The sequence below is a fragment of the Polychytrium aggregatum genome, assembly GCF_025602895.1.
Source record: "Polychytrium aggregatum strain JEL109 chromosome Unknown BJ171scaffold_3, whole genome shotgun sequence".
Taxonomy (NCBI): domain Eukaryota; kingdom Fungi; phylum Chytridiomycota; class Chytridiomycetes; order Polychytriales; genus Polychytrium; species Polychytrium aggregatum.
In genome coordinates, this window is record NW_026516205.1 from 1,324,202 (window position 1) to 1,344,457 (window position 20,256).

At 58.4% G+C, this 20,256-nt stretch overlaps 7 protein-coding genes across 7 annotated transcripts; 4 read left to right on the forward strand and 3 right to left on the reverse strand.

Moving 5' to 3' along the window:
* Window positions 1-2,687: 2,687 nt before the first annotated feature.
* BJ171DRAFT_419299 (kinase-like domain-containing protein) lies at window positions 2,688-3,518 on the reverse strand (the record flags this gene model as incomplete). Its single annotated transcript, XM_053107384.1, has 1 exon — window positions 2,688-3,518. A coding segment is annotated over one exon (831 nt), but the record flags the coding sequence as incomplete, so codon positions are not given.
* Window positions 3,519-4,213: 695 nt separating this feature from the next.
* Window positions 4,214-6,799, forward strand: BJ171DRAFT_488617 (cytochrome P450). Its single transcript, XM_053109398.1, has 7 exons — window positions 4,214-4,427; window positions 4,577-4,765; window positions 5,002-5,217; window positions 5,351-5,716; window positions 5,821-5,958; window positions 6,072-6,183; window positions 6,356-6,799. The coding sequence occupies exons 1-7, from the start codon at window positions 4,276-4,278 to the stop codon at window positions 6,653-6,655; spliced, it is 1,473 nt and encodes a 490-aa protein (XP_052971217.1). The 5' UTR covers window positions 4,214-4,275; the 3' UTR covers window positions 6,656-6,799.
* Window positions 6,800-7,060: 261 nt separating this feature from the next.
* Window positions 7,061-9,175, forward strand: BJ171DRAFT_419138 (uncharacterized protein; the record flags this gene model as incomplete). The annotated part of the gene is made up of 7 exons (XM_053107376.1): window positions 7,061-7,163; window positions 7,449-7,511; window positions 7,638-7,776; window positions 8,047-8,155; window positions 8,264-8,328; window positions 8,486-8,706; window positions 8,934-9,175. The coding sequence occupies 7 exons, from the start codon at window positions 7,061-7,063 to the stop codon at window positions 9,173-9,175; spliced, it is 942 nt and encodes a 313-aa protein (XP_052971218.1).
* A 1,578-nt stretch (window positions 9,176-10,753) lies between these two features.
* On the forward strand, window positions 10,754-11,398 carry BJ171DRAFT_577488 (uncharacterized protein; the record flags this gene model as incomplete). Its single annotated transcript, XM_053113815.1, has 1 exon — window positions 10,754-11,398. One exon carries the CDS (start codon window positions 10,754-10,756, stop codon window positions 11,396-11,398), a length of 645 nt encoding a protein of 214 aa, XP_052971219.1.
* A 1,019-nt stretch (window positions 11,399-12,417) lies between these two features.
* On the reverse strand, window positions 12,418-13,962 carry BJ171DRAFT_175797 (uncharacterized protein). The gene is made up of 3 exons (XM_053106020.1): window positions 13,569-13,962; window positions 12,813-13,289; window positions 12,418-12,543 (listed from the first exon to the last, which is right to left on the reverse strand). The coding sequence occupies exons 1-3, from the start codon at window positions 13,720-13,722 to the stop codon at window positions 12,530-12,532; spliced, it is 645 nt and encodes a 214-aa protein (XP_052971220.1). The 5' UTR covers window positions 13,723-13,962; the 3' UTR covers window positions 12,418-12,529.
* A 385-nt stretch (window positions 13,963-14,347) lies between these two features.
* Window positions 14,348-16,960, reverse strand: BJ171DRAFT_488622 (26S proteasome non-ATPase regulatory subunit 14). Its single transcript, XM_053109399.1, has 8 exons — window positions 16,822-16,960; window positions 16,387-16,500; window positions 16,228-16,240; window positions 15,909-16,086; window positions 15,628-15,709; window positions 15,366-15,542; window positions 15,091-15,258; window positions 14,348-14,837 (listed from the first exon to the last, which is right to left on the reverse strand). Exons 1-8 carry the CDS (start codon window positions 16,825-16,827, stop codon window positions 14,646-14,648), a joined length of 930 nt encoding a protein of 309 aa, XP_052971221.1. The 5' UTR covers window positions 16,828-16,960; the 3' UTR covers window positions 14,348-14,645.
* Window positions 16,961-17,333: 373 nt separating this feature from the next.
* BJ171DRAFT_175846 (acyl-CoA N-acyltransferase) lies at window positions 17,334-20,171 on the forward strand. Its single transcript, XM_053106021.1, has 9 exons — window positions 17,334-17,498; window positions 17,685-17,744; window positions 17,843-18,147; window positions 18,311-18,565; window positions 18,667-18,756; window positions 18,915-19,067; window positions 19,275-19,368; window positions 19,582-19,825; window positions 19,985-20,171. The coding sequence occupies exons 1-9, from the start codon at window positions 17,447-17,449 to the stop codon at window positions 20,118-20,120; spliced, it is 1,389 nt and encodes a 462-aa protein (XP_052971222.1). The 5' UTR covers window positions 17,334-17,446; the 3' UTR covers window positions 20,121-20,171.
* The last annotated feature ends 85 nt before the right edge of the window (window positions 20,172-20,256 follow it).

The following is a 20,256-nucleotide window of genomic DNA, read 5'->3' on the forward strand; positions in this document are numbered from 1 at the left end:
CAATGACTTCCAGTAACAAAGATCAGGGGCTGAAGAATGAGGTCGCCATGCAAATGCAGTTGCTTCCTTCGTGTCAGAGTCGATGACATGTAACTAGATTTTGTTGCGGCTTGGTATTTTCTGGTTTTGCTGAATGAAGATGCGAGTGCGGCAAATCAGACTCAGTGGAACAGCTTCTTGAGGAGGTCGTGGGGCTTCTTGGATGAGGTTTTGACGGACAGATGGAATCTGGACGTACGTCTGTCCTCTTCGACTGCCCTGGCCTCCTCGGCAATCCTTCTCGCCTCCTCAAGCTTTCTGGCTTCGTCGATCTGTCTTGTCTGATCCTCGAGGAACGCTGCTATCTCGGGACTCGCAAGGATGCTGGCACTTTGGGACTGGTGATTTGGATCGGGGGAGTCGGCAAGGTACTTGGCATATATGATACGGGTCTGCGGAGTGTTGAGGTATATCGGCTGTGGAGATGCCAAGGTCAGCATGTGTGCCATCGAGCCTGAGCAGCAGCAGGAGCAAGAGACATGATAGTCTAAACTTACCAAGATGCAGGTCGGCTGGTGTCTTGCCGCCGCGGTCCACACGACCGCAGTGAAGGGGCTGAACTCGCGACGGCCGGTGGTCTGGGGCACTTTGACGACAAAGCGGCCATGACGTATCCACTGAGGCGCACCAGGAATGTTGCTCCACTCCGAAGCGGACGAAGCCAAGGTCGTCGGAGCAGACTGGGTGGCGGAGACGCCAAAGTTACGAAGATGCTGGCCCGAGCGAACAAACTCGCCTCTCTGGCGGACCCAGACGATCTGGTGGTTTTCCCAGTCGTGCGACAGAATAGAGTTGCCGTCCGGAGCGATGGTCAGGCGGTCCACAAAGTGTGTGTGTCCGGCAAGCGTTTGCTTCAACTGGCCCGTGGGTACGTCCCACACCTTGAGGGTCTTGTCGTCCGAGCCAGACACAATCCATTGTCCGTCGGGCGAGATGCCAACCGAGTTCACCACGTCGGTGTGCTCGCTGAGAGTGTGTAGCAGCTGGCAGGCGACAGTGTCCCAGATCTTGATGATCCTTCCATTGGCCGAGCTAATTGTGACAATCAGCTTGCCATCGGGGGAGACGAACGCGGATCCCATATCGGCTTTATGACCGCTGAAGGTTCTCCTGAGCTGGCCGGTGCGGATATCTAGCTGCTTGATCGTAAAGTCACTTGCCACGACGATGATTGATCCTCCGTCGGGCGAAATGGTTGCGGCAGCGATGCCACTTGTGTGCTCCTCGGAGATCTTCTCCACTTTGCCCGTGGCGGCGTCCCACAGCTTAATGGTATGGTCGGATGAGTTCGAGACGATCCAGCGGCCGTCGGGCGAGATGGCAGTGGAGCGCACTTCGGCTGTACGCCCCGTGTCGCCGAACTCTTGGCTGTCCCAGTGGCGGTCGAGGCCAGTTGTGACCAGGAACGGGATCTTGTCCTCGAGCTGGGCAGCATACTTCTTGTAGAGCACAGTCTCCTTTGGCGTGAATGCAAATCCCGAATAATAGACCTGTGGGGCACTCGACATGATTGGATCCATAAACTCGCGGACGAATCGATATGTATCCGACACAAGTGCCTTGGTGGCGTCGTCGACGGCAGAGTTGGGCGCCTGGGCGAGCGTTCCTTGCAGCAGACCGAGTTGCTCCGTCAGCTTTGGGATCAGCCCGGTGAGGGACCCGCACTCGAGCCAGAAGAACACATGGCTCTCGAGGAGCTGAGCAAGCTGGTTCCCCAAGCCCGAGGCGCGGTACTGTTTCCAGATCTGCCGGTCAAAGGACTTGTCATGCAAGCACCACAGGTAGTGCGTGACCCAATGGATGGTGCTATATCGGAGCGAGGGGGAGATCTTGGCCTTGATCTTGCCTTCGAGATCGGGAATGTTGTCATGGAAGTCATAGATGTCGCAGATGTTGATAGCAGGCACGTTCGCGAGGATTGCCTGCAGACATTGCGAGGCAAAGGCCATGTGGAACCGCGCGGAAACGTGGAAAGGCTGGTCGGCAGATGCGTCTCCAAGGAGATAACTGACGACCAGCTGGTGCCCCTGGGCCTTGATATAGGCTTGGTCTTGGCTGCCCTCGCCGAGTTTGCCCGGGTCGAGGACAGGGGTTAGGTCCTTGACGCACCGGCGCACAACGCGGAGGTCGATCTCAAAGAGTCCAATAATGGTGCGGATCGTCAGGGGAGATCGCGATGTGGCGATTGCGGCAATCAGCACGGACAGTTCTTGCGGGTGGCGGGTCTGCTCGTAGATGCTGGCAAAGGCCTGCTGGTACAGCGTGTGGATGTCGCCTTCGGGAGGAGTGGTGGTGCTGCCCGCGATGGCGAACCAGAGTTCAAAGTCGTCGTCGTCATCGTCGTCGTCGGAGTCCAGGTCGACGTCAGCGCCAAAGTTGAGGAGCTGCAGCGTATCACTCAGACTCTGGGTGGGCCGTATCTTTGGCGCGAGCACTGACGAACGTATCGACTGCGGCGTGAGGGGGGCGGCCATGGAGGTCCGCGGGGCAGAATCGCGCTCAGCTGGCTGGAGCGACTGGGAAGGCAGAAGCGACTGGGAAGGCAGGAGCGACTGGGAAAGCTGGTGCGACTGGGAAAGCTGGTGCACCATGTGAACGGACGGCTCATGGTTCACGTCCTGCTGGCGGAGCTGATCGACGAGCTGGCGCAGACTTGCCAGGATATCAACAAACTTGGGCCGCTGGGCGGGATCCTGGTGCCAGCAGCGCTCGATCAGAGCCCGGATGTCGTTCGGAACGCCTTCGAATCGATTTGGTCGATTACCCTTCAGGACTTGGCGCTCAATTGCAGTCGGCCGCATCGGTTGGTCGTCGACGGTGACCCAGATGGGCTTGCCGTTGTTGAGCACCACGTACATGGTGATGCCAAAGGCATAGACATCGGTGGCTCTCGAGGAGCCGGTCGGTTGCTCGTCGTCGAGCATTTCGGGGGCCATGTAGTCGAGGGTGCCGCCGGTAGACTGGTCGCGGCGGGTGCGGTTGGCGGTGGCCGAAGTGTGCTTGGTGCGGGACATGCCAAAGTCAGTCACGACGGCATTGAAGGAGCCATCGAGCAGCACATTGAGGGACTTGAGGTCGCCGTGGACAATGTTCTTGCCGTGGAGATAGGTCATACCAGAGGCAACTTGATACAGGAGCCGGATCTTCTCGCCGAGCGGCCGGGGATTGGCGGTGCCAGAGATGTAGCTGTGCAGGGTGCCGTTGGGCATGAGTGGCGAGACCATGAAGGGCCTCACTGCAGTGTCGCAGGCGCCGAGGAGGGGAAGGACATGGGGGTGGTTGAGCTTGTGCCAGATGCCGATCTCACGGCCAAAGTCGACCAGCTCGCTCTGGTTGTAGCCGCAGAAGAGCTGCTTGACGGCGACAGGGGCGCCGTAATACGAGGCGGTGTAGACCTCGCCGAAGCCGCCGGTTGCAAGGGGGGTGGCGGACCAGTCGGTGATGGCGTCTTCGGGGATGTACCACGATTTTTCAGACATTTCAGCGGAGCGGAACGGAGCAGGGAGACAGACGGAGATGGAGATGGAAGCGACGATGGCGATGGGGACGGTGGGAAGCGGGCCCGCTATTTATACCGGCGAGGAGGGGTGGCCCAGCGGCACCAACGGCAGGGAACGCATGCGAAGTGGCTTGCTGTTTGACCCGCGACCTCGCCACCGACCCATTTGGCAGGTCGTGTGACGACACTGCGCAGCGTGTTCTGCCACAGGCCCGGTGGCGGTACACTCGTCGTCCGGCTCTCGCTGAGAGCACCGGCCATTGCGGTGCTTGCATCGCAAACAGGGTTCAGCGAGACGATCTGTTGCTCGGGCAGCGGTTGTGCCGGGCTGGGATGGGTTGCGCTGGGATGGGCTGCGCTGGGATGGAGCTGGGATGCTCGTGTCTGTCTTGCTGCCCCGACGCCGATGCAGATTCATCTCGCGAGCGATGGGACTCGCTGGGAGGAGAGATATTGCAGAGCAGCGCACGACAACGTCGCAGGACAATGTCGCAGGACAATGTCGCAGGACAGCGCAGCCGGTATCTGAGCTCCCTGATGGCACCCCTTGCGGCTCACCAGACCCGCGTCGGGTATCTGGCATGTCATTGAGGGTCGCCTCGTTCGGGCGGTATCAAGTCCGAAGAACCCACGTGCGTGATCCTTGGCGCCACTCCAGGCATTGCTTTCGTCGACCCACCCCATCCTTCATCCTCCATCCGCCAACTTCCATCTGCCCCATCAAGCAGCCGATAAGCATGGCCATCACCTGGTCTTCGTCGTATGCGCTGCCGCTTGCAATCGCCGGTGCAATCGCGGCGTACATGGTCCTTCGTCGGCCCCGCCATCTCCCAGATATTCCCGGCGACTACCAGTGGCCATTGGTCGGCAATCTGCCCTATCTCCTTCCGTGCGTGCCCTTGTCCATTGACTGCTTTGGATCACCTGTTGCTGCTGCATGCCATCGTATTTTGCGAGCTTCACTCCTTTGGTCAGCCTGTTCTTGTTCGCTCCCACAAGCTCGCTGACAATCCTGTCGCTCTGCTCCACACCATCCAGATTCAGCCGAAAGAGCAAGAGTCATCTCTATATGCGCCGGTGCATGCAGCTCTACGGCAAGGTTGACCAGGGATACATATTCGGCAACGTTTTCGTTAATTTCTCGGACGCCAATGTCGTTCGTGAACTCTTGCGTCAGGATGAAAACGGCGCTATTGTCCGAGGCGACATTGTTCAGAAAGCCTTCCGGTAAGCGATGCCAACTTGCATCGGAGTTGCGTGACGAGATGGATCGATGTCAATCACCCAACAGCATTCGGAGACTGCCGCTGAAAACTCCACATCCACATCCATATCACCCTCAACATCCACATCTATATCACCCTCAACATCCACATCCATATCACCGCCAACATCATGCTCATATACTCGCCGTATCATCTCTACTTCGATTCTCTCACACCAACAATGGCGCTCGTTTTCAGCGGTGTCGGGAACTGGATTCTCTTTTTGATGCCGATGGACCGCCACTGGAAGCGTCACCGCAAGATGATCCAGCCAGGCTTTGGGCCTGCCCAGCTGCGACGCACCGCCGTCTCAACCAACGAGTTTCTGGATACGCTGCTCGAGCACTGGATCAGCACCGACGCCTCTGTCGTCGACTTCCACACGATCGCCTCCGCCGTGATCATGGACATTCTGTGAGTATCATTGGACCATCTGCTGATATTGCTGGGAGCCGTGTGATCTGCGCATGCACAGGCTGCAGCGGCTTGCTGACCACGGTCGCTTTGATATTCTTGATCGCCTTCGCGGTGGTCGCTTGGGCCGCAGGGGCGACGTCGGCTTCTCGTACCGGTTCAACATGGTCAAACACCTCGACGACCCAGAGAAGCTCAACGAGATCTTCCAGCCCTTCGATCGCCTCTTCCGCATCAGCTTCGAGCGATCGCGCTATCCAGCCTTTTTGTGGGAATGGTTCAATCTCGGGGACGACCAAATCAAGCCGCACATCGGGGCTCTGCACACCCTCGTCCTTGCCGTCTTGAACGAGCGCCGCGCGGCCGAAGCCTCGGTACTGAAAGCAGAAGCCCGGGACATTGTGGGCCGCCTGATCTGTGTCGACGACGAGGGAAGCGAGCAATTCACGGACGAGGAGATATGCGACGAGCTCCTGGGCTTTTTCTTTGCCGGACACGAGTAAGCAGCTTCCTCGGTCCAGGCAAATCGTGCGCCGATCATTGGCTTCTTCGATCGCATCCGGAGTGCCGGCTAACGCCAGTTTGGTATCGGATTCCCGCCAGAACGACTGCCAACACCCTGACCTTTGTCGTGGCTGAGCTCGCCCAAAACCCTGCCGTCGCCGAGCGACTCTACAACGAAATCCACAGCATCCTCGGCAGCGATGGCATTCCCAGCCATGACCAGCTGAGTGACTTCAAGTAAGCTCTCCATCGCGCCAAATGGCACTTGATGGCGCAACTGCCATCGACTCGGCTATGCTGCGATGCCGACAGAGTCCTCTCCCACGACATCTGACTTGTCCTCGATCCAGGTACCTCGACAAGGTCCTTAAGGAGACTCAGCGGCTGCATTCGGTTGTTCCCATCATCTTGCGATTCGCTGTCCGGGACACAACAGTCGCGGGCTACAAGATCCCGAAGGGCGTAAGTGTGCTGTCATGGCATACGCTATCATGGCATACGCTGTCGTGGCATACTCTGTCGTGGCATACGCTGTGTGGCATACTCTGTCGTGGCATACGCAGTCGTGGCATACGCAGTCGAGAACACATTTGTTTCCCCCTATCGCTCACTTTCGTGCCTGTTTCAACCACAGGCTCACATCGGTATAAGCATCGACCATATCCACCACAACCCCGAGTACTGGAAGGACCCAGACGTTTTCAACCCCGATCGCTGGGACGAACCCATTGTTCCCGGGAGCTTCATTCCCTTTGGCGACGGTCCGATGAACTGCATCGGCCAGAAGATGGCCGTGATCGAGAGCAAGATCTTTGTGATCCGTCTGGTGCAAAAGTTCCGGCTCCACATCGTCAACCCAGATCAGCTCGACCCGATCTACTCGATCACACTCGGATACAAGAACGGACTCGACATCCGACTGGAGAGACGTTGAGGACATCCCGCACTGCATGGTCCTTGAGGAGCATTGTGGCAGCTCGCCATCAATAGAACAGAACTAGATGAGCCGATCCTGTTGTCGCTGCCCGAGCCAGAGAATCGGCCCGCATCAAGCACACCGCCCAAAAATAGTGCATGCGCAGCGATGTGCGTGCATTCCATTGGCCCGCTGGACCAACAAACGGCTGTTTTCGCCGAATGTTGTGCATCGAGCGTCCGGTTGGATGGTGTGTCGACCTGGCTCTGCCTCTGGATCTGCCTCTGGATCTGCATCTGGATGAACCGCTTGCTGCTGGGCCTCTGCTTCCAGCGCCGACCCCACCACAGCACCGCCCAGGCTCTCGCCCCTGGCCCACACCCCGAACTCGTCTCGGTGCTCTCAGCCCGGCTGTCGGCCATGATGACTCACTCTGCCATATCATACGAAAACAAGCTGATCCTGGCGCCGATGGTGCGGGTCGGCTCCACTCCGATGCGGCTGATGTCGCTCAAGTATGGTGCCGGTAAGCCGGTGGAGAGCGGATGGGATGGAAGCGACTGAGTCGTGCCTGGACGTTCGAGGGAGAGGCCAGAGCATCCCCGAGGGAGCCTCGATTGAGCTGGGTGTGCTATGGCATGGAATCGGCATCCAGCCCCGGATTCGGCAGCAGATGCCATTTGGCTCATGGTGCAGCATCGGTCCATGCGCTGCATGCGGATGTCGTCTCGGCACTGACATCCTGGTCCTCTCGGCACCGGCCGCATCATCCACAACCTGCGTCGTCTGCATCGGCCATGCCACTCCAAAGATCTCGTCTACAGCCCCGAGATTGTCGACAAGCGACTCATCCGAGCCACCCGCATCGTCAACGGTGAGAGCGCCAGAGCATACCCACGCTGTCGGGCACCGAAGACGGATCCGATGGATCCACATCAACCTGTGCTCGGCTCGGTCCCGCTGACCGACCCGCCTGCTTCTCCTCACCGCCATGCCACAGAGCTCCTCGGAACAGTTGACTTTGTCGACTCGATCGATCGGTCGCTGACGCTCCGGATCCACCACTCGGAGAAGGACAGGCTCGTTGTGCAGATGGGCACCGCTAACCCGGAGCTGGCGGTGCAGGCTGCGCTGAAAGTGTATGTTTCCGATGAGAGGAGTGTGCTGAGGGGGATGCATGCGAGTTGCAAGACGGAGCCGAATGCCAGAGAAGTGGATGGCGGCACCGACGGCCCCAGCTCAACCAGGAGGAGGACCAAGCAGATCGATCTTGCTGGAGAATACTCGTCAACGAGCCTGGACATGGTGCAAACATCGGAACCCGCATTGCTGCGATATCATTCTCTGGACTGGAATGGAATGGACTGGACTGGGCTGAGCTGACACATCGAATCTCATGGCAACCCCAGCGCCGGCGACTGTGCTGCAATCGATGTCAACTGCGGATGCCCCAAGCGGTTCTCGGTCATCTCCAACATGGGCGCTGCCCTGCTCACACAGCCCGAGCTCCTCTGCAGCGTAAGGCCCTGTCGCCAATGCGAGATGTGGGCACCGCAGCTATCGTCAACGAGAGTGTTGGATTTACCTCGCCGATGTGACTGAGCCGTGGTTGCCTCCGATGCTCAGATCTTGACGAACCTGGTCCAGAACGTGCCGCTGCCGATTACCTGCAAGATTCGGTGGGTGCACATGTCACATCGTGTGGATATTCCACATTGCGATGCTGGGCTGTTGCTCGTGCTGGGCACCTTGCCAGTCATGGTGGCTGCTGCAGCACAGGATGGGATATGGCTGTGGGCCAGGAAACTCACGGACATTGTCTGGACTGGACACATGCATCCGCACCAGGATGCTCCGGACACCGGAGGAGACGATCGAGTTGGCCAAGAGACTCGAGGCGACGGGGATCAAGGCCCTCGCCCTCCACTGCCGGACGAAGAAGATGACGGAGAAGGACAAGGGCCAGTGGTCGATCTTCAAGCCTGTGCGCGAAGCCCTGAGCATCCCGCTCATAGCGAATGGCGACTGCTTCAAGGCCGATGATGTTGACAAGCTGAAGCGGCTGACAGGTACCAGCAGCAATTCAGGGCCGGGGGTGTGCCGCAGCGACCCCAGACGGAGACATGGTGCAGTGGGGAGCATGGTGTTGCGGATGCACACTGGCACAGCTGGCCGGGTAACATGGGATGCCACTGACGGATGAGCCTGGCTGATGGGATGGGATGGGTGAGTCTCACTGGTGGGATGGGATGGGTGAGCCTGGCTGATCGACTGGCAATGCCGACCGTCTCCGCAGGTGTTTCGTCCGTCATGGTTGCCCGGGGTGCCCAGAAGAACATCTCCATCTTCCGAGGGCCAGGCAATCAACTCGACCCGTGGGATGTGATGGTCGACTACTGCAAGACAGCCATCGAACTCGACATGCCCTTCCACAATGCCAAGTACACCCTGCTGACGATGTGGTCCAACGTGCGCAAGTCTCGTGGCGAGTCGCCGCAGCGGATCTCACGGACTCGCAGCATGCGGCAGGTCTGGTAAGTGCCCTGGAACATTGGTTTCAGCCAGCAAGAACGAAAAGTGTTTATGAACCGGGGCGGGAAGGTTTCTCTGGCGGGTACTGTTGCTGACAGTGCCTCAACTGTGGTTGCGGATGCAGCGAGGTCCTCGGCATCGAAGAGTTCTACGACCAGCAACTCCAAGCCCGCCATGAACTGGCCGAGAAGCTGCAGCGGCTCGATCTGCTGGCGGAGGAGCAGACAGGAGAGCTTGGTGCAGGTGAGTGCTCGGGCTCGGGCTCGTGGGCGGACTTGTGCTTTGGCTTCGATGCGAGTGCACCGGCAGTGGCCGATGATTGCCGATATCGCCTGCTGATGCCGCCTGCTGATACCGCTTTCTGATACCACTTGCTGATACTGCTTGCTGATACCGCTTGCTGATGCCTCTCGCCGCCAACGACAGACTGTCCTTACATCCCCAACGAAGCATATGCCCCGAGCGAAGCCAGCGACGACGCGGGCGATGGCTGGTTCTCGGACGAGGAGGGAGGCTTTGGAATTGGGGCGCTGGGAGACTCGGACGCTGCCGAGCCCACGCCATAGCAGCCATGTCGATGTTGCCAGTCGGCGCCCGTGCATCGCATCCACTTGCTGTTGTCGCCGTCAGTTCATCACACAGATCTTGCTGCTGTCTCTTGCCTTTCCCAAAGTGCGCCGCTTTGCAGGACGGACAGCGGCCCCATGTTGCCGAATCCGCTCAGCCGCTGTCCTGGACGGCCAAACAGACCGCGCGCATTCCTGGACCCGGCACGTCTGTCCCTGCGTCGGCACGCCAATGCCCGGGCCCATGCCCAGACGGCTCCTCCGCCTGGAGGGCACATCCCCAGCTCGATATTGCGTTTCATCGATGCTCGGCGCCCGGGGCCTTGTCGAGATGACGATACTACTGCGGCAACGACTTCGTCGAGTCGCTTTGGCGCTGTCGTCGAGACATCATCCACCGTTACTGGTCGTTATGTATGGCCCTGTTGTGGACACCTCGCCGGCCCAACGACATTCAACTCTTGCTTGCGCTTCCGACAGACCGTTCGCCGTTGTCGGCGGTCCGGCTGGCCAGCTATGCCCCGCGGATGGCGGATCCTTGTGTTCGTCCGCAAGGAGATCAGGTTCCCTCCCTGGTCCATTCTCGTCCCGGCTCCCGCGCGTGCTCCCACGAAGACGACATTGTGCGCCGTGTTTCATACCCCGCCTCCGGCGATACTCTGGACCGACCGCTTCTCCTTCCGTTCTCTCGCCCGGTCGGCTGCTTTCCAGCATATCGCTCCATCGGTCCGGTCAACGTTCTTTCTCTGCTTGTCCTCAGCCTCACCCATCTCCTATGAGCCCCAAGCCAATCGAAGCTGCCTCCCAGGCCCAGCCGGATCAGTTGCTCGTCGATGCGGTATCCGTTTCGCCCAGCACGCTGACACCAGCACCTCAGGACGCATCGTCGGGGTCGTCCACGGCCATTGGCTTCATCGCCGGTCTGGGGATACTGACGACCGTCGTTCTAGTCGTCGTTGTTGTGCTCTTCTGTCGCTCTCGCCGCAGATGCACACACCGCCGATCGATCGCGCAGATCATGTCGGGCCGAGATGTTGCATATGCATCGGCTTTGGACTGCGTCGAATCCCACGCTCCCGAGGAGAGAAGCCCCCAGCCCCGGAGCACCTCCAAGGGGAGCCTCTCGTTCTGGCCTGCCCCGGCTCCAGCTCCCAAATCGTCGTCGTCTGAGAAGAAAGCCCTCGACTCGCCTGCCCATAACCCTTTGCCTCGCCAACCACCCGGCCTCATGCAGCGCCTCAAAGAGGCGCTCTTTTCTCCCCATCCGCACCGCTTCTCGCCAGCATTTGGCATCAGCGAGATTGCCACCAAGCTCCAGACACAACGATCGTCACAGCCGCAGCCGATTCCCTCGGTGCTTGTGAACCTTGGCCTGCCCGGTACCGACATCTCACCGCACAGCCGCCCCAGAGCCGCCGCCTCGTCGCTCACAGAGGCGGATCTCCGCAACCCTGTTCTCACAGCAATCGTCTCGCGCAGCCACCTGGCCGACGAGAAGGACGAGATCAGCCTGCAGATGGGCGACACCGTCCAGGTCTTCAAGCTCTTCGACGACGGGTGGTGCTATGGCGCCAGGATCCAGGCCGTCGGCCAGACATCGACGGCCGCACTGATCAAGCCGGGCATGTTTCCGGTGTCTTGCCTGGGTCAGTTGCGGCCCTGAGCTGCTTCTGTTGCTCCTGGTGCTCTGTGGCTCCTCGTCGCCATGATTCGTTCCCACGAGACTGTACCTCAACTTTTCTTGGTTTCATTCGTCTCTCTCTACTTGATTCACGCTGCACATTCGCTCCATCATAGGTTTCATTATGTCTCGCCCATTGTTCTTCCCCCTCAAGCCACCGGTGCATATCACTCATATTTGTGTCGCTCTCACGTTGCTCCAACGGATCCTATCTACATTCGGCGGCTCAAACGAGCGAGTTGCCATGCTACTTTACATCATCCGATTCATCATCCGATTCTTCTCCAGACTCTTCCAGCTCTATGGGCACCATTTCATTTTATTCCATTCCATCCAACTCCCTTTCACTCCATTCTATTCTATTCCATTCCAGTACATTGCATTCTATTCTATCCCGTGGCAGCGCTTTCGGGTACTGCCGCGCAACCAGCACTACCGCCGCACTCTGACTGTTCCGGCAGCGGGATGCAGTCTGTGTGAATAAAGTCCATTGGTTAAACCACCGGATCCCATCGCCGACCGTTTACGGGACGGTCAAAGCCATCGGACTGGCGGGGAAAGAGATCATGCATCCCTTTCTGGACAGTCGAGTCCTTCAGGAGATTTGAATGAGGCAAACTCTGGTCGAGCGGCGTATATTTCGAGCCCGAAGCACTGTTAGAATAAAGCGGATAAAGGATGGCGTAATACACTATATACAGAATAGAATAAGAGCGATTATGTACGGAAATACACTGCAGGAGCCAAGCACCTGCAGAGAGTGGCTGTGATTGTGACTGCGGGAGAGGGATTGCCCCATCAAGAGATGGGAGAGGTGTGGCAAGAGGAGGCGGAGGAGGCGGAGGAGAGAAGAGAGGTGCAGATGAACGATTTTTGAGTGCACGGGCCATGAAGAAATCAATACGAGGCTCGTAGAAGAGCAGTCGTGAATGGGGCCAGCAGCGTGCTGCATGTATGATATGGGATCATTGAGTCTTGATGGATGGCAGGTGGAAGGAAACAGAGGGAAGCTTGTGGCTCACAAACCAGCGCTGAGCTTCTGGATGGCAGCGTGCATCTTGGCGAGTTGGATGCGGATCTGCTGCCGGGGTGTCAGACTGACTCGCTGGTTGGTCATACTCGAGAGTCTGGGTGCATGGACGAGTGGATGAAGGGCGATGAAGGGCGATCGGTCAGCGCAAAGGAGCCAGTACGAAACGGCGAACGGTCGGAATGCGAAGATTGCTGGCGGACCGAGACGATCCCGCTGCCTGGCTTGGCTATCCCTCGAAGCCGGACAAAAGGTGGGCCCTTCTCGATCTTGATCGGGCCTGTCTATCGCTCAACCACCGATGGATCCTCGCTCCGTCGCTGTTGCATTGGCCGCCACGCACTCGGGCGACCGACGGACGCTTACCCTTGGCGATCCATAACGCGCTCGAAGGAGTCGGAACGAGCATGCCGCTTCTTGATCTCGGTCGCTCGTGTGGTAATGCCGCCGAGGGGATACTGATCATCGGCGTCCAAAAAGAATGTAGAGCCGTCGAGACCGGGCAGATCGCTGAAGAGGATCTCGTCATCCGTCTCGGATAGCGAGTCGGTGTCGACCGGTTCTTGGCGGTCGCCGCACTGGGGATGGGCGGCGGCATCGTAGAGGGCAAACCGGTGCAGGAGCGTCGAAAAGTGAATGTAGGGCTGGTCCGCGGGGTACATGCACACAGGCTCGCTCTCAAAGGCCGGGCTTGGGGCGGGCCGCTCCTGGGGCTCTGGACGGCGGTGTTCGGCAAGGTTGGGCATTGAGACGGATGGGTGGTTTGTGATGGAGATGGGGGCCTGGCGAGCGTGATGGTTGTGGAGGACCGGAAGTTGAGGACGGGCGGTCTGCATGGCTGGGCTGGGGTTGTTTCGACGAGGTGGATGGGAAGAAGGAGCAGCCGATCGACAGGAGGAAAGCGGGAGATCATTCGGGGTCAGACGGGCGGGAACAGGAGGGGGAGCAACGAGAACGGAGATGGGGCGGAAGAGACAAGCGGAGGAGCGATGCGGGTGGTGCTTGACAGGAACAGAGCGACAGTGTGATGATGGGGTGATGATGGAGTGATGATGGAGTGATAATGCAATGCTAATACAATACTAATGCAGTGCTAATGCAATACTAATGCAATGGACATACCAATACTCGACGATGGATGATCAGCGATCGACGGAATCCTCCGAGACCAAGGGCAGACGGCGAATGTGTGTCGACGGGAGTGCCGGTATAAATAAACCGCCAGGAAAAAAAAATTAGTTCGCATCTGAAAAGCGAGCACCGTGCGGGATTGCATTAGGTGGGGGGGGGAGGAGGGCCGTCACAGGCCACAGGCGATATCGTCGCTGTCGTTACTGCTGTCGTTGCTGCTGCCCTTGTGGGCTCGGTGTCTTGTTCAGCTTGCGGGCTTTGCCCTCGGCGCTGTGCATTGGCCTGTTTCGTCTTGCTCGACCCGACATCCATCACTGCCCTGCGAGGCGACGACGGGTGGTGAGCAAGCCTTGTGCGCCGGCCTCGTCGGCGGTGACTGATGATGTGTCGCTCGGCACAAGGGGCGTCTGTCGCCGCGGCCATGGCGCTTCGGGCTGGCCGAGCTGCTCCCGATCGCTGTCGCTGGCGATGATAGCTTGCTGGCGCTGCGATCCCGAGGGCGGCGGTGGTCGCCATGGTCGCCATGGTGGCCGTGGGGGGGGGGTGGATGGCGACGCTGACCAACAACGACAACGATGGCATCTGCGATGATATAACCACCGCGACGGCGAATGTCGACCGATGGCGGATATCGAGACACCTGCCAATCTTGGTGGCATGTGCCTGGTCATCGACAACAAGGCCCGCAGAGCCCTTTCTCTTTTGTGCCCGGCATCTCTCGCTCACTTTGGCTGTCTTTCACTCTCCTTCGCAAACGGAGCCAGCGGATCATCTGTCACCATGGAGGCTTGGCTCGTCCAGATTCAGGCTGTATTGACCCTCGACACAGCACGTTGGGCCACCTATGTCGCAACCAGACCCATTCTCGCTGCCCTTGCCTGCCCAGACCCGTCTCTCGTCGCCAGTTTGGCTCGGTCATCTGGTGCAAGCACAGGCCAGCCCAAAGTCCAGTCCAGCCCAGCCCAGCCCAGGCCACACCACCAGATTCGCAGCCTCAGTTGCCATTCGGTCGATCGGGCCCACCGTCCTGTTGTCTTCCAGCCATCGTTCAGTGCGCCAGGAGCGCCATTAGAATGCGTCCGAGTCCAGCATCGATCCTACACACTGGACAATGTTGTTGGTCATGGCCTTCTCCACTGTCTCTTCCAGATGTCGCTTGGGATCCTGCTTTCCGACGTGGCGGGTCTTGAGCTGCTCGGACGTCATGGTCATCTCCTCGATCACTGACTTGTTATAGGCTTCCGAGAGGTTCAGGATGGTCTGTCGACAGACTCGCATCGTCAGTTTCGTTGGTCGAGTCCAGCCGAGGGTCTGGGTCGAGAGCGAATGCTCCACGCAGCCATCTTTCGCCGCCCTGTCTGCACTGGCTCGAACACCACCTCCAATAACGGAATAGCCCCCCCCCGTCCACATCGATGGCTAGCAACTGGCAGGGGATCGGATCTGCCCATTGTTGAAATCGTCGTGCACAGATCTCATCCAACTGTGCCACGCACGGACTGCATGCCCTCACCTTAACCGAGCCCTCGTTATCGGCAGCGTGCTCCGTAAAGTCTTCGAGCTTCAGGCCGCTGGACCAAGTCTTCTTGTGCAGGTTCAGAAGCATCTTTTGCTCCAGCTCGTTTTTTCGGTAGTTGATGCCGATCGAGTAGTAGTGGCGGTTCAGCCCATGGACGAGCGCCTGCAACAAGGAAATGTCGCCGAACAAATCAGATCCGGCCGGGACTGCGCGGCTGTATGATTGCTGCTCCAGCGACATTCGATCGCCGCACGGGGTATCGTCTGTACCTGGATGCTGGGTTTGTTCAGATGGCCAACGTTCGATGTCGTCTGTCGGGGCTCCTGGCCGAGCATGACAGTCTGGGGGTTGATTAATCGGAAGGCATCGATAACCACCTTGCCCTTGACGGACTGGATCGGGTCGATAACGACGGCGACGGCGCGCTGGTTCAAGGCCTCGAAGCTCTGTGGAATCGGTCCCAAGGAGATAGGTCAGATGAACAGTGTTCCAGAGAGGCATATCCCGTGCGGGAACGTAGTGCTCACGTACCTGCTGTGTGTTGATATCGACGCTCGAAAGCCAGCAGCCGAATCCGGGATGCGAGTGGTACCAGCCAACGACCATCTCTGGTCTTCAATTCGCAGAACCGGCGCATCCAATCGCCAACGACACCACGGCGAGCAGGTTCGTCGAAAGCAGTTGCGGAATCAAGGGGGGGGGATCAATATCGCCGTCCCAATCGGCTTGAGTCTGCTCAGCGCCCGAGAATGTAGCCCAGACGAACAACTCGACCTCCATTTCACTGATATCGATCGATCCCTGGCCCCTACCTTCCGGTTTGCTTCAGCATGTCCAGCATCTTGGTCTGGAACACGGGATCGACGGCCTCGACGGATACACCCGTTCCGCTCTGAGGCATGGCAAACACATCGGTGACCCGCACGGTATAGTCATCGACGAATTCTCCGAGCATGAGGCCCATGACTTCCATCGGCACACCGGCGCGGCCTGGAGAACATGCAATCGTAGATCAGACTTGGAATCGTGTGTGATGGTCGCTTGATATGCTGTTCCTATAACATTGTGAAGATGCCACGCAACTTCTGGCCTGATCTCTGCAGGCCATTACACAACCACAAAGTCACATACCGTGCTTCAGCATCTGTGGATCAACGAAACCGTGCCGTATTAGCATCGCCGTCAACCGCCTCTCCGGCATAGCCCGTCACAGGCCTGTCACCACAGAGCTATTGCTGCAAGCTTTGAGTGCTGGCGTGGCCCAGGAATATGAACAACATCCCGACGCACCTTGAGCAGTGCAAGAGACGAGATGTAGACCATCTCGGCCGTGTCGACGGTGGGTGTATCGACGCCGGGCTGAGCTCGGCCCATGCCTCCGGCTCCAAGCAGACGTTGCAATCGCTGAGAAGGACCGATTGGAAGCAGCAGCAGCGATAGACAGCAAGAAACAGAACGAGAGAAGGCGTGAGCGACAGGAGCCACACGCTCGAGAGGACCCGCTGCTGGATCGACAATGGCTCGCTTTGACACGACACACTGGTGCATCACAACAGAGCCAGCGAGTCTGGGCGTGATCGTGGCTTGACTCCTTGATCTCTTGCTCAGGCCGCAGCCGCAAGCACGGCGCCCCTCAACCGCCCGAGTCCAGAAGGACGGAGGAGGGCTCCAAGTGCCGAAATGTCCGTTGGGGCGTCGTCGGAAGGAGGGCGATGCGCTACATACTTCCATGGTAGGGTTCTGACTCGGTGCGGCGGTTGAAAGAAGAGTGAACAGGAGAGTTTGGCGGCTTGCGCTGTCCGGATTACAGAGGCGAGGACAGTGGTTGGAGGCGATGGCAGATGGCAGGCAGATGGCAGACAGAAGACCAGGCAGAAGGCCAGACTGGATCTGCGCCGTCCAAGCAAAAGCTGGCAAGCGCATTGCCAGGGCCGCGTCACGTGCTTCGTGCCAGGGTCGGGGCTTTGAAGCATTGGAGGTGCCGAAGCCGGGGCATGCCGAAGCCAAGGCCATGCCGAACGAAGCAGGGACGGCAGCGAAGTGCGCCGAGTGCCGGGCTGCAGGGGAGGGACGTTGTCGGCAAGACGGACGGCAGCCGGATCGCCCTGCCATCGGCGTGCGCATCAGCCTGGGAGAGAGCAAGGCGCCCTCTGATGCAATGTGCGCTTTTTTTCTTTTTCGGAGGCGGCCTTGGTTTGTGTGATCGACACCGACCCACGACCAGCTGCTGGCTCTGGGATCTGGCTCTGGCTTGCATCGCTTTCGGGCCCAAGCATCTCCCTGCTGGACCAGCACATCCTTGCTGCCGAATATTCGAGCTGTTGACCGCCTGAATCTGAACCTGCCAGCGATGCATGCGGTGGGATCGGCGTGTGCAGTCAAAAGGGCCAACGAGACCGAAGGTACCAAGCCCATCTCCACAGCTCGATCGCCTGGGTCTGCGGTCCTGCGACGCTCTCCTATCTCCACATCGCTCCCCCATCGCTTGAAACCTCTTTCCATCGCTGCTTTATGCACCGCCAGTCCAGCATTAAGGATCTAACCGGACTCGCCGTCGAATCAATGGCGTCCATGTCTAGAGCACGCAGTCGTTCGGGATTGCCGGTTGATCGACGGCAGGATCGAATACTATGTACATTTTGTTGGAAGTAAGACTATGATCTGGGTTGTTGTCCTCGCTTCCTACCACCTGCCGATGGGCTGCCTCTTGAAGCCAAATCGCTCATACAGCCGTGTACATGCCCAGAGGATAAGCGCCTGGACCAGTGGGTGGACGAGTCTCAAGTGCGTCTGGTCGAGCCAAAGCCCGAGCCCGCCGTCGACAGCAGACTTGCGGCTGAAGGCCCAACCACAGGCCCGTCAAGGCCGATTCAATCGATAAGCACCAGGGCTTCGACCCATCCCCACATTGGTGCGAAAGTCCTGGCGGGGATCTTACCACCGATGCCAACGCCAACGGCCGAAGCATCCACAACAGAAGCTGCTGTCCCCGCCGATCGAACACTGACCCGCAACATGAAGCGAAAGCTGGAGTTGACTGAGGCTGCACCGGTCGGTAGGCAGTGCAGAGTCGAGGCGCTCAGGAGCGGGGAAGATGGGCAACATCCATGAAGTCCGGCTGCATTCCGGCTGCATTCCGGCACAGAGCTTCGACTGAAGCGTCCTGGCTGAGCTTTCGTTCTAATACTCTTCATGCCTGCTCCCGCCTGTCCAGGCCGACATCGTCAAGACACACGGCACGGCCAGCACAAGCACAAGCACCAGCGCCGCCAGCGCCGATAACGAGGAAGAGGTGGATCCCACCTCCAATTCGATCAAAAATATCCAGTCGATTGTCTTTGGCAACTTTAGGATTTCCACCTGGTACCATTCGCCGTATCCGGACGAGTACTTCTCGGTCGATACCCTCCATGTCTGCGAATGGTGTCTCAAGTACATGCGCTATGAAGCATCGATGGAGTCGCACCTGGTAAATGAGGGCCGTATCCTTTCGACGTTGACACTGATTGAACTGCCGCACTAACAACGAGCCCGTCTGCACTTGTTTGTGTATGTGGGGAGGGCATGCAGAAGAACTGCACCAAACGGAAGCCTCCTGGAACCATGGTGTATCGATCGCCCTCGATCAAGATCTTCGAGGTGGATGCCAAGGACAGTAAGGTATACTGCGGCAGCCTTACGCCTCGAGTTTATGACTGGTCCCTCTGCATCCGAACGATAACCACAAGGCGACACACCACTTTCACAACCAGCATCTTCATCACCCATATGGCTAATCGCATCGGTCTCGGACTCGTCTGGGCCCTGGCCGCCATCAGCTTTATTGCCAGAACCTGTGTCTGCTGGGCAAATGCTTCTTGGACCACAAGTCCATCTTCTACGACGTCGAGCCCTTCCGCTTCTACGTGCTCACCGAGACAGAGCGGGTGCGCGGCCAAGAGTTGGAGCGGTTTGTGGGCTTCTTTTCCAAGGTACGATATTCTTGTCTCTTTGCTGACCCTGACCAGACAGTAGCACCGGATCCTGAACGGTCGTTGGTCATTAAAGCTGCGTTACAGTGGACTGCGTTACAGTGGACTGCGTTACAGTGGACTGCGTTACAGTGGACTGCGGAGACATGTGTTGACAGCGTGTTGATGGGCACATTGCCTGCTCACGCTTCTCGCTTCCCACGTTAGGAAAAGGACTCGTACGAAAACTTCAATCTGGCGTGCATCATGATCCTGCCACCGTATCAAAAGAAAGGATACGGTCGGCTGCTGATCGAATTCAGTAAGACTCAGCTGCCGTCTCTGCATCCACTTGGACTGCTGCGGTCGACGATGTGTGCTACGGCTCAGCGGAGGGACCTACGGGCGATTGTCGATCTGCATCGGAGATGGCGACGAAGGAGCGTAGTCAGGCTTGGGCTGGAACCGAGCCGGAGTGGCTTTCTGGAGCTTGACCATCGGTGCTGCTTGCTGATACCGCCATTCGGCCACATAGGTTATGAGCTCTCCAAGCTGGACTGTCGAATTGGCTCGCCCGAGCGACCACTATCCGATCTCGGGCTTCGAGGCTATCTGTCATTCTGGGAAACCGTCCTCTACGATACGCTGGTGCACAACACAAATGTCGATATATCGGTGGAGGAGCTCAGTCTCATCACTGGAATCAAAGAGGACGACGTGATCCTGGCACTGGAGTCCATGCAGGTCCTGGACGGGTGGTCGGACCAGCAAGTAGCCATGTATGCATCGAACCACCGTCGGACCGTTGCTCCTGAGACTATACCACTTTGCTGCATTTTCTGATCGACTGTGGAGTGGCGACACATCTCCCTCCCTCGTCCGTGTTGCAAATATCGACTCACGCCGCTGCGCCCTCCTGTTCTCCGTCTTCCCTGCAGTGTGTCAATGACAAAGTTGCAAGACTATGCAAACCGACACCAAGCACGCCGTCTCCGCAAAATCGACCCCTCATGCATCACTTACACCCCTCATGCGCCCAACAAGCGCAAGAGCGGCTGGGAGGCGCGATACTGAGTCAATCTAAGCGCAGCCTCAGTCAGACAGTGGCGGTTATATTTCATGTCTATCATCGATACTAAACAACCATCCACAGCGATGTCCATCGGTCCAGTGCTTCAGCTGAGCTCACAGCTACACCAACAGCAGTTAC